This window comes from Myodes glareolus, chromosome 20 (genome assembly GCF_982192425.1).
Source record: "Myodes glareolus chromosome 20, mMyoGla1.1, whole genome shotgun sequence".
Taxonomy (NCBI): domain Eukaryota; kingdom Metazoa; phylum Chordata; class Mammalia; order Rodentia; family Cricetidae; genus Myodes; species Myodes glareolus.
In genome coordinates this window covers 37,719,837-37,730,547 of record NC_142045.1, presented here as the reverse complement: position 1 = coordinate 37,730,547, position 10,711 = coordinate 37,719,837, and the positions used below count along the sequence as shown (strand labels likewise).

Genomic DNA, 10,711 nt, shown 5'->3' with positions numbered 1-10,711 from the left:
GATACTTTCTTTTTCTTTCTTTTCTTTTATTACTTTAAACAAATACCAATCCAAATTTCTATTCCCTCCTCTCCTCCCACTCCCTCCACACACCCTCCCATCCCACCCCTTCGAGGCCTAAGAGAGGGCAAGGCACCCTGAGCTGGTGCAAGTCCAAGGCCCTCCCTACTATATCTACGTTGAGCAAGGTATACATCCAAAGAAATTAGGATGTCAAAAAGCCAGGACATGCAGTAGAGACAAATCCCAGTGCCACTGTCAGTGGCCCCTCAGTCTGCCCCAACTGTAAAACCACATTCAAAGGGTCTAGTTTGATCCCATGCTCATTCACTCCCAATCAGTCCAGCTGGAGTTGGTGAGTTCCCATTAGCTCAGGTTTCAGTGGGTAAACCTCTCATGGTCTTGACCTCCTTACTCATATTCTCACTCCTTTCACTCTCAACTAGACCCTAGAAGCTCAGTCCAGGGCTCTGATGTCGGTCTCTGCCTCTGTTTCCATCTGTTCTTTTAATGATTTTTTTTTTCATTTTTTTATTTCATTTTGCATTCTAACCATCATTTTTCCTCCCATCCCTCCTCTCACCCTCCTTACCTCACCCCCCAGTCCACCCATCATCCACTCTTCCCAAAGGGTAAGGATTCCCATAGGAGTCAATAAAGCCTGGCCCAGGAAGTTGAAAAAGGGCTATGTCTCTCCTCCCTTCATTAAAGCGGGGCCTGGCATCCCACCATAGGGGATGGACTCCAACAACTGTACTTCATGCACCAAGGTTAGATCCTGGTCCTACTTCCAGGGGTCCCTCAGATAGACCAAACTACACAACGGACTCCCATATGTCGGGGGACTAGTTTGGTCCCTTGGAGGCTCCACAGCCACCATTACACTGGCAGATCATTTTGAATCTCTATAAAAATACTGAGAACTGAGAAGGAAAGGCTCTAGAAAGTAGAACCAGCACATGATTATGGTGGAGTCTGTGTCAACAGGGTTGGCCACAACCACCATATACCTGACTGCTGATGAGCCAAGGTACGGAAAGGGAAAAGTCAGGGAAATCCAGCAAAAGGATATAAAAATCCTGACCCCACATGACTGATGATCCTTAACTCTGAGCATTTTTAGAATAAAGACATATTTTTTTCCAGTTTGAGTTGCTTTTCCTGTTAGTAAAAGTCAAGATACAATCATAAAAACAAAGGTATAATCATTATTATGTTTCAGGAAATCATGTTATGAGCCATATTTCAAAATAAATAGATAAAATTAATTCTAAACACCTACCATTTTGTATGACCTTCCTGTCTCTAATTGCTATAGCTGGGATATGGCTTGCAGGATGTCCTTCAAACACTTATTTGCTGACATTATTCTCCAAAGGCACCAAGAACAATCTCACCTTGCTGGTCCAGAGCCATGTCTGTAGGTGTTGGTAAAAAGGAAACATGCTTCCGCAAGAAGCACCTTCGTGATTGTGAATTTGAAGGGAATGGAGGGAATGGAAGGAAGGAGGGGCAGGGGACGCATTTGTGTTCCCTCTCGCTTTGTAATAGTATGACAGCTTTTGACCTCTGTCAGTAAGAAAGTCATCACTAAATGAGGCCTGACATACTTTGATTAATAAAGTATAATGTATTTTTGATATTTTTATTATTATGTTTTGACAATTTTATACATGGAGTACGGTAGTTGCGTAATTTTCTGAACTAATGCCACAGTCAACTATTCCTCATGAACTTTAGAACTGCTCTTGAGTTCCTGAATTCAATTGTGAATAACTTCAGAAGCAAATTATATGTCACATAGTTATGAACCTTCAGAAACATGAAACAAATACTCACACTTAGAAACAGAAAATTACAATGAATATAAATAATTTCAAACGTATTCATCATTGACAAGCTAGGTTTTATTTAGCATCTCCTTAGGTTTTGAAAAATATTGAGAGTATTTAAATATTTTATCCATTTCTATTTAACAACTTTGAAAATGGAAGCAAGGAACATACATGCTACATCATCTGTAAAATGCAGTCATCAATACAAGAGATTTGGCCATGTGTACAGAGGAAGAGAGAAGAGACTTGCTGACGGCAACTTTTTTTGAATTAGCTTTTATCTCTTTCTTCTTCAAGGCACTAAGGTACAATTTTTTTAATTATCTTAAAAAATGAAGCTCTATTGCGTACTAGAATGATAAAATGTGTTCACAGAAAAACATACACACACAAATTAAAAATGAGTAGAATTTAAATAATGAAGGGAATGCACTGACAAATTTTCTGGTAAATACTGGAAATGTGCAATTTCTATTAAGGCATTAAGATACTGCATTATTAATCTGAGACAAGACTACATCTGCACACTTGGTAATGTATTTATCAACTGCTTGTGCACATAGGAAGGAAGTAATCTATGTATTAGGTATATCAATCATTGTTCAAATATTTGAACATTTCACAGATTAAATAACCCAGAAGTTCCATCATGTCCTGACACACTTATATCCTGTCTAGTCCTGGCACCTTATCAACTCTGCTAAGGTTGATAACGTGATGATTCTGCAAGCCAGTACTTCTGAGTGAGCTCCACACAAACTGCTGGATTATGTCAGTACTTCGTGGGTCTATAAGATCCACAAACAGTGCTAGATTATATCAGTACTCACCCAAACATATGCTGTTTAAAGATCTAGAAGTAAGACATAGCTAAAAGGCTTATTTCACCCTTTATGTAAAATATAAACAAGTTTTATTTATAAAGAAATTATTGATACAATGAGACATAAACACTTATAGAAGTCAGCACAGATTGTATGTGTCTACCAGTCTCCCTGCTTATATACATGTGTATATACAAACATTCTAAGCTGTTCAAAATAAGTCACAAGAAAAAAAGTCATCTAAATCAGATGAAAAGTTTGTTTAAGATTGGACATTGGACTAGCTTTTAAAACTATAAGCACAGTGAAAACATTAAATGGTAAATTTAAAATATCACACATGGAAAAGAAATGTAAACACAAATTATCCAAGAGGAAAAAATAGCTCAAGTTTTTGAAATATTAATTTACAAGCAGGAAAATATTAATAATAATAAATACAAGACACAAGGTGGAATTTATGCATTAGAAAAGAAGTAACTGAAGTAGTAAAATAAAAGAATATTAAGTATTTTTATATACTATATTGAAACTGCCAGATGTTGAAAAATATGTAGGTCCTTGGACAATATAGAAATATATATGTACCTATACTTACAATTAAAATGTAATTGTTATGAAATTTCTGTAAAGAATTCGGGAATGAATTAAAATATTTAAACTTATTTTAATTCATTAATTAGAGTTTATTTGTTTAAGATATGGATTGAAATAATCTCAGTAGTGGTTGGCAAGAATGCTTATGAGCAAGATATTTTGGCAGAAGACAAAACCAAGATGAAAAGCAATACAGCACCATATACATTAATCAAGAATTTAGTAATCAAGCCGGATGGTGGTGGCACTTACCTTTAATCTCAAGAGGCAGAGACAGTTGGAGGTCTGTGAGTTTGAGGCCAGTCTGGTCTACAAGAGCTAGTTCCAGGACAGGTAGGATTGTTTCACAGAGAAACCCTGTCTTAAAAAACAAAATAGAAACAAACAGACCAAAAAAAAAAAAAAATTCAGTAATCATGGAAATCTCATTGGCAAAATTCAAAACCATTAAAATAAGTAAATAATTTCTTGAGCATGTTGAATTTTATCATTCCATGACATCAAATCAAAAAGTTATTGCAAACAAAATTGTTGATGTTACCTTTTCTAAATCCCGTTAGTATACACATACAATGTAAGGAACAATATACAGTGTATTTTAGCAGAATGTTTCTGCAAAAGTTTTGTTACTTTTATTCTCAATTTTTCTCTCACTCATTTTAGAAAATGTGCAAACAATATAATATATATATGATTTATAAAAACAAAATGAGATTTTTTTCATTCACAGAGTATTATCAACAAAGAGTACACACTATTAACATATGATGTATAAGGTTTTAATAAATGAAATAAGAAGTGACTAAACAATCCCCAAATGAAAAAAGAACAAAAAAATCAAGACAAAAATGAAAAGCAAAAGACAACAGTACCAACAAAGCTTTGTACACCTTTGGTATGAGTGGCTAACATTTTAAAGGTAATTAGTAAATTCCAAATAAAAAATTTATTGCCTTTCACTTCAAATGGTTTTGAGGTAGTATATATGAAAATCAATATGAAAATACCTTTGTAAAAAATATCTGTGAATTAGCTAGTAATATTGATGGACAGAGGGAGAAGTCTCACGGGATGAGTATCAGAATAAAACACATGTAAAAATTAGACCAAATGACATAACTTCACTTTGCTAGAACACCAACCAGGGCCAAAAGAAGATCCACCAGCTAACACAAGCCTTGCAGTCTAATCAAAGAAGGTGGAATTTTAGAAAATAAGGCACTTATTTTCTGAACCCTGGGATAGATTAATATGATATGAAGAATGTTTTTTAAAAGATTGAGTTTTCTTTGGGGTTTGTTTCTGAATTGCATAGATATGACTTCCATAACATAAACATCTAATGAAAACTTAAAAATGCATCACAATGAATAGCATGGGTGTGATGGAATTTAAGAAGTGATAAAGTGTCCATCAGCTGCATAGATATAGGTTTTATATATATGAGGAAATATAAAATGAGGAAATATGAAAACTAAAGCTTTACTATATAAGAACAATTAGACAGGAAAATAAAAACACTCAGATTTCAATAAAGACACATAAAATGTAACCCAAAATAAAAATTTTCTCTACCACCACCTTAATGTAGACTATTTTAAAATGAAACATACCAATGTATGTGTTTGTATGTATGTACATGTGTATATTAACACTATTGCTTGGTATTAAAAACATTAAGTCAAAAGTGCAATTTAATATTTCACTGATTTCTGACTAGCAATTTCTAAATTTTTGAGTTGTTAAAAGAAAAAAAGAAAAAAGAAAAATGCTTCCATGAAAAACGTTAAAATCTCTCTTGATAAAAAAAACTATCATTAAATTTGTTTGAGGCACTTTTTCATAGGAGAAATTAAAGCTTGCAACATTATTAAAAGAAAGGAATAAAATATGCAATAAATACAAGTATTTGGTTCAAAATATAATAAACTGTGACCAATTAAACGATTGTGAATATTAGATAATAAGGAAAAAACATATTTTTTTAAATTTTAAATTTTTAAAAATAACCTGTCAAACAAACCAAGCCTCTAACACGCATTTGCGTTTTCACGCACACCCAAGAAATGTTTGTATACAATTCCTTGCACAAGTGCAATGGATTAAGCAGCCACCTAGTTTTGAAGCTTACCCTTCTAGCACCCTACAAGTGGAGAGCAGTACTGTTCTCCTAGCTGCAACTCAAATTGAAGAGGTAGGACTTTTTGTTGTGGTTCAGTGCTTCTGACCCAGGGCAATGTTGAGGGGTTTGGAGCCCAGGATGCGGCCGTTCATCTCAGCCATTGCTTTAGCAGCTGCCTCAGGAGAAAAAAAGCAGATCAAGCCAAACCCTTTGCTCTGCCCTGCTTCCTGCATCACTTTTACTCTGCAAATGGACCCAAAGGGAGAAAATTCCTTGCGCAGAGTTTCGTCATCGATGGTGTCATCCAGGTTCTTAATGTAGAGCTTCGCCGCTTGGCGTGCACGGATTCTTTCCTTTTTCATCTCTTCAAACTTTTCCTTTAACTCAGCCTGGCGCTCCACCTTCCTCTGAGCTCTGCCTACAAAAATTGTCTGCCCGTTTATATCCTGTCCATTCATTTCTTCCACTGCATTTTTGGCAGCTTCGTGATAATAGAAACTCACAAATCCAAAGCCTTTGGACTTCCCATCGGCATCTTTCATCACCTTAACGCTCAAGGTTTGGCCATATTTGCTGAACAGTTCCTTAAGACGATCATCGTCCATATCATCACCAAAGTTCTTGATGTACACATTGGTGAATTCGCTGGTTTTGCTTCGGAGTTCAGCCTCCCGATCCTTCCGGCTTTTGAATCTGGCCACAAACACTGAGCAGTCCCTCAGCAGCTTCCCATTCATCTCCTCAATGGCTTTGTCCGCTGCGCTCTGGTCCTGGTAGTGCACGAAGCCATAGCCCCTAGAGCCTGCTTCATCGCTCATCACCTTGGAAGACAGGATCTTTCCAAACGGTGAGAAGTGTTCATATAAGGTTTTGTTATCAATGGATTTGTCCAGATTCTTGATAAACACATTCCCGATTCCTGATTTCCTCAGGTATGCATCCCGTTGAGACCACATGAGACGTATGGATTTGCCTTGGATCAAATCAAAGTTCATGGTGTCCAGGGCTTTCTGGGCATCATCTAGCTGGAGAAAATTGACGTAGGCATAGCCTAGGGAACGACGGGAAACCAGGTCCCTGCAGATGCGGATGGACAACACGGGGCCCACTGTGTTGAACTTCCTGAACAACACATCCTCAGTGACATCTTCATGGAGGTCACCCACATACAGGGATGCAGCACGGTACTTGGCTTCCACACTCATGCTTCTGCTATGGTTTTATTTTGCTGGCAGGGTTTTTTGTTTTGTTTTTGATTCTTACTCCAACACGACAAGCCTGTTCCCAGCAGCTACCAAGAATGATACTTCAAGAATGGCAGCCCAATCACAACTTAAGGCCTGTTCATTCTTTGTGGCCTCCGATGACCACTTAGAGGTCCAGCTGCAGGGCCAGTTGCATTTCCCCCAAGTCAAGCAACACTCTTATCAAAAACAAAAACAAAACAAAACAACAAAAAATTTTCCTGGGAGTTGGCAATCTGCCTTCAACTCTCAGCTGCGGACTTTACTTCCCTTTCAACTCAGGAACAACTTACATGTGGCTGGCCAGGACGGGCCCTCCATCTGCGTCCACTCCAGCAGCTGGTGGCTGGTTTCCGAGCCAGCACAGACAGGCCTTGTTCCTCTGAGTTAGACTTCCAGCCAAGCCGGGAGCTAGCAAGGCCGCGGGGGCGTGCAGTCCAGGCCCAGCGCTGGAGGCCCCGTCCCGTGCAGAGTGACCGAACCCAGCCCGCCCGCGACAAGGCTGTCCGCGCCGCGCGCCAGGGCCCTGCCCCTGGCCACCCACCCCGCACCCCGGTGGCTCGCGGTTCCCGGGAGGAACCTGGCTGAAGACTGAGGCTCACCAGTTTGAGGACTTCAGGCGGCGGGAACCCGGAACTAGCTGGCTAGAACTGTTTGGTTTTTCACATTTTTCGGGGGCCGTGTTCCTCCTCCGCCCCTCTCGCTCACTTCCCACACATACTCGTTGGGCTCGGGGGCAGGAGGCGGTGTCAAGGGTGGAGAAAGCGGCTGGGGGTGTGGCCGGGCAACCCACCACCGGGCTGCTCCTCCTGGTCTGTTTGGTCAAATCCAGTCTTTCCAAACAATGATCAAGATCCCCCGCAACTCCTGGAGACACCCCGAGATGGCCTTGATGACGTCCTACACGCGCACTTTGTCCAAAAACTTTCTGCAGGATCTCTGCATGGCCCCTTCCCACAAAACTCCAAGAAACTCTTGACTTTCTCCCAAGCTCCGCTTTTAAAAATGCTTTCTTAGCAGATTAAACCCTCTATGCGAACAAAACTTTTTCTTCTGAGAGTCTAGGTTTCTTTTTCAGACAGTTGTATTGTTTCACGTTCCTCGCTGGTTAAAACACGACTCCATTCCAGGATAGTATACCATCTGCATCTTATTTTCAGAGATTTACGGTAATGAGTGATTGACTGGATGGCCACTCTATTTTGAATACCTCAGCTGTTTGGAATAGGTGAGTTAATGAAACAGTCTGGAGATAGTGGTACTTAACTCAGTGTGCAGCAGATGTTAAATAAATTAATACTTTTGGAAATGTCGACCCAGTATCGAGAATGGAACAAGGTCTGTATAATAGTGGTTTCACGTCTTCTAATATTAAATAAAATATATTATGATTCCTAGCACACCTTGTAACTTGAATCACGGTGCCCTTAAAAATCAAAACTACTTACCTGAAGAAGTGAACTGTAGATTAGTTTTTAAAAAAAAATGACAAATTGACAAAAAAAAATGACAATTGACAAAAAAAACCAATGTGCAATGTAGCACATTGCAAAACTTTAATCACCATAGACACTGCATAAAGAAACATGGTTAAAAGCAAATTCCAGCTCAATACCCGAGACGGAGAGAAGACTCGACATATCTAACTAATGAGACACAGAAAGTCTGTTTCTGATTTAAATGTTGGAAAGAAGGATTTTGCCTCTAATGAATCCGGAATTAATGGGGTGTTTTCTTATTTAACCAGAAAAACTAATATGTATTTCTCTCGGGAAAGAAAATGACATTGTCTCAAATGTCATTGCTAATATACATTAAAAGTACTACAGATTTTACTATAAAATACAAGTTATTCTTAGCCTATTTAAAATTAATTATGTGGGAGTACAGAATATACCATTCAATATGTGATGGGCTATTGAAGAACAATTATAAATAAACAGCATGTTGTCTGCTCTCAAATTACTTATTTAAAAGCAGAACATAGATTTTTCTACAGCAAAAGTCACTGGTTTACTGCCTATGAAGGAACTCAAAGTCAACCACTGGAAAAACCTGAGAACATTAGGAGGCTGGGAATGGTACTAGTGACATTTTCATTATTTTTTTTTCTGTCTTTTTTGAGATAGGTTTCCCTGTATATTTGGAGCCTGTCCTGAAACTAGCTCTTTAGACCAGGCCAGCCTTGAGCTCACAGAAAATCTGCTTCCCTCTGCATCCCGAAAGCTAAGATTAAAGGTATGTGCCACCATGTCCCAGCTAGGAATCATCATTAGTAAGGAATTTATTTGGCACAGTTTCTTGCTTTGCAAATCATTTGTACCTAGAAAATCAGATACCCTCTGTGTTTGCTTTCACCTTCTGTTAAAATATTCTGCTATAAACTGCAATTCAAATCTATTCCTACAAAATCTCATCAGCAGTCTCTTCCAATAGAAAATTAATCAGTAATAAATGTGCATTTGATTTTCTCCTGTAAATCTATATCTTACTAATGGGTTTCTTCTATCCAAGAGTCCATGGAATGCTGAAAATATTGTTTCCACTGTAATGATGGATATACGGTTACTTATAAACAAATTTTGGTTGACATTATTTGTCTTCAGATCGTCCTGTTATGTGTTGCTCCTTCTTAGAGAATTGTTTGTAAAAACAGGTGAGATCTTGCCCATCCCAATAGCTTATAGACTGTAATCTACAAGAGGGAGAAACATAATGGCATATTCATTACATATTATTACAGGTTTGTTCAATATGATATTATGTACTATCAAACTTGAGACATGTCAGTGCAATCAATAGCATAAGAACCCTTTCAAAGAAAGAGTCTGTGTATGTAATTCCTGTGAAGTCTGCCTCGAAAATTTTTACTTTTGGGGAATATAACTAAGACCACATTAGTTCTTTTACAACACACATTCACATATGTATTTTCATGAAGTATTTAAAGAAATCGTATTTTCACTATGTATTAGTCTGTTTTTGACTTTTCACTTAGCATTTTGTACAACACAAGGAAGAGCTTTGAAATCCAGCACTTAGTCACTTATAGTCAAGTACATGCAATTGTTACAAACTGATGCTGGTAGGACTGTCATAACTTTACCTATGATGCTGAGGCAGGAAGGTTAAGAGTTCAAGATTAGCTTTAGTTAAATAACGAGTGTGAATGCAACTTGTACCTCTTACAAAAAGAAGAGGAACAAGAAGAAGAAAAAGAGGAATAGGAAGAAAAGGAGAGAGAGAGAGAGAGAGAGAAAGAAAGAAAGAAAGAAAGAAAGAAAGAAAGAAAGGAAGGAAGGAAGGAAGGAAGGAAGGAAGGAAGGAAGGAAGGAAGAAAGAAAGACAAATAAAAAGAAGTGAAATGTAAGAGGAATGAATGAAGGACAAGACAGGGCACCAGGAGTTTTCAGCCCACAGAATCACCGAGAGCAGGGCTCATAGAGACTCAGATTGCCTGAGGAGGAAATTATGGATCTTGCATGGGTCATGGGTCTGCGTTAAGTCCTGTGCATATCATATGGTAGTGTATTTTGGTGGTTTTTTTCTTTTTTTAACTTTTATTTATTATTATTACTATTTTTAAAAATTTTCACCCCCCTCCCCTCCTCCCATTTCCCTCCTCCTCCCCCATTCCACCTCCCCCTTCCTCTACAGTCCAAAGAGCAGTCAGGGTTACCTGCCCTGTGGGAAGTTCAAGGTCTTCCCCCCTCCATCCAGTTCTATGAAGGTGAGCATTCAAACAGACTAGGTTCTCACAAAGCCAGTCCATACAGTAGAATCAAAACCCAGTGCCATTGTCCTTGGCTTCTCAGTCAGCCCTCCTTGTCAGCCACGTGCAGAGTGTTCAGTTAGATCACATGCTCCATCACTCCCAGTCCAGCTGGCCTTGGTGAGCTCCCATTAAATCAGCTCCATCATCACAGTGGTTGGGTGCACCCCTCGTGGTCCTGACTTCCTTGCTCATGTTCTCTCTTCTTTTGCTCCTCATAAGGACCTTGGGAGCTCAGTCCAGTGCTCCAGTGTGGGTCTCTGTCTCTATCTCTATCCATCGCCAGATGAAGGTTCTATGTTGATATGCAAGATATT

The 10,711-nt window shown here is 38.7% G+C and overlaps 1 protein-coding gene across 1 annotated transcript; it reads right to left on the bottom strand.

The window, feature by feature from the left end:
* Window positions 1–1,885: 1,885 nt before the first annotated feature.
* On the bottom strand, window positions 1,886–7,375 carry Pabpc4l (poly(A) binding protein cytoplasmic 4 like). The gene has a single exon (XM_048424762.3). The coding sequence runs from the start codon at window positions 6,581–6,583 to the stop codon at window positions 5,471–5,473; it is 1,113 nt and encodes a 370-aa protein (XP_048280719.2). The 5' UTR covers window positions 6,584–7,375; the 3' UTR covers window positions 1,886–5,470.
* Between the last annotated feature and the right edge of the window lie 3,336 nt (window positions 7,376–10,711).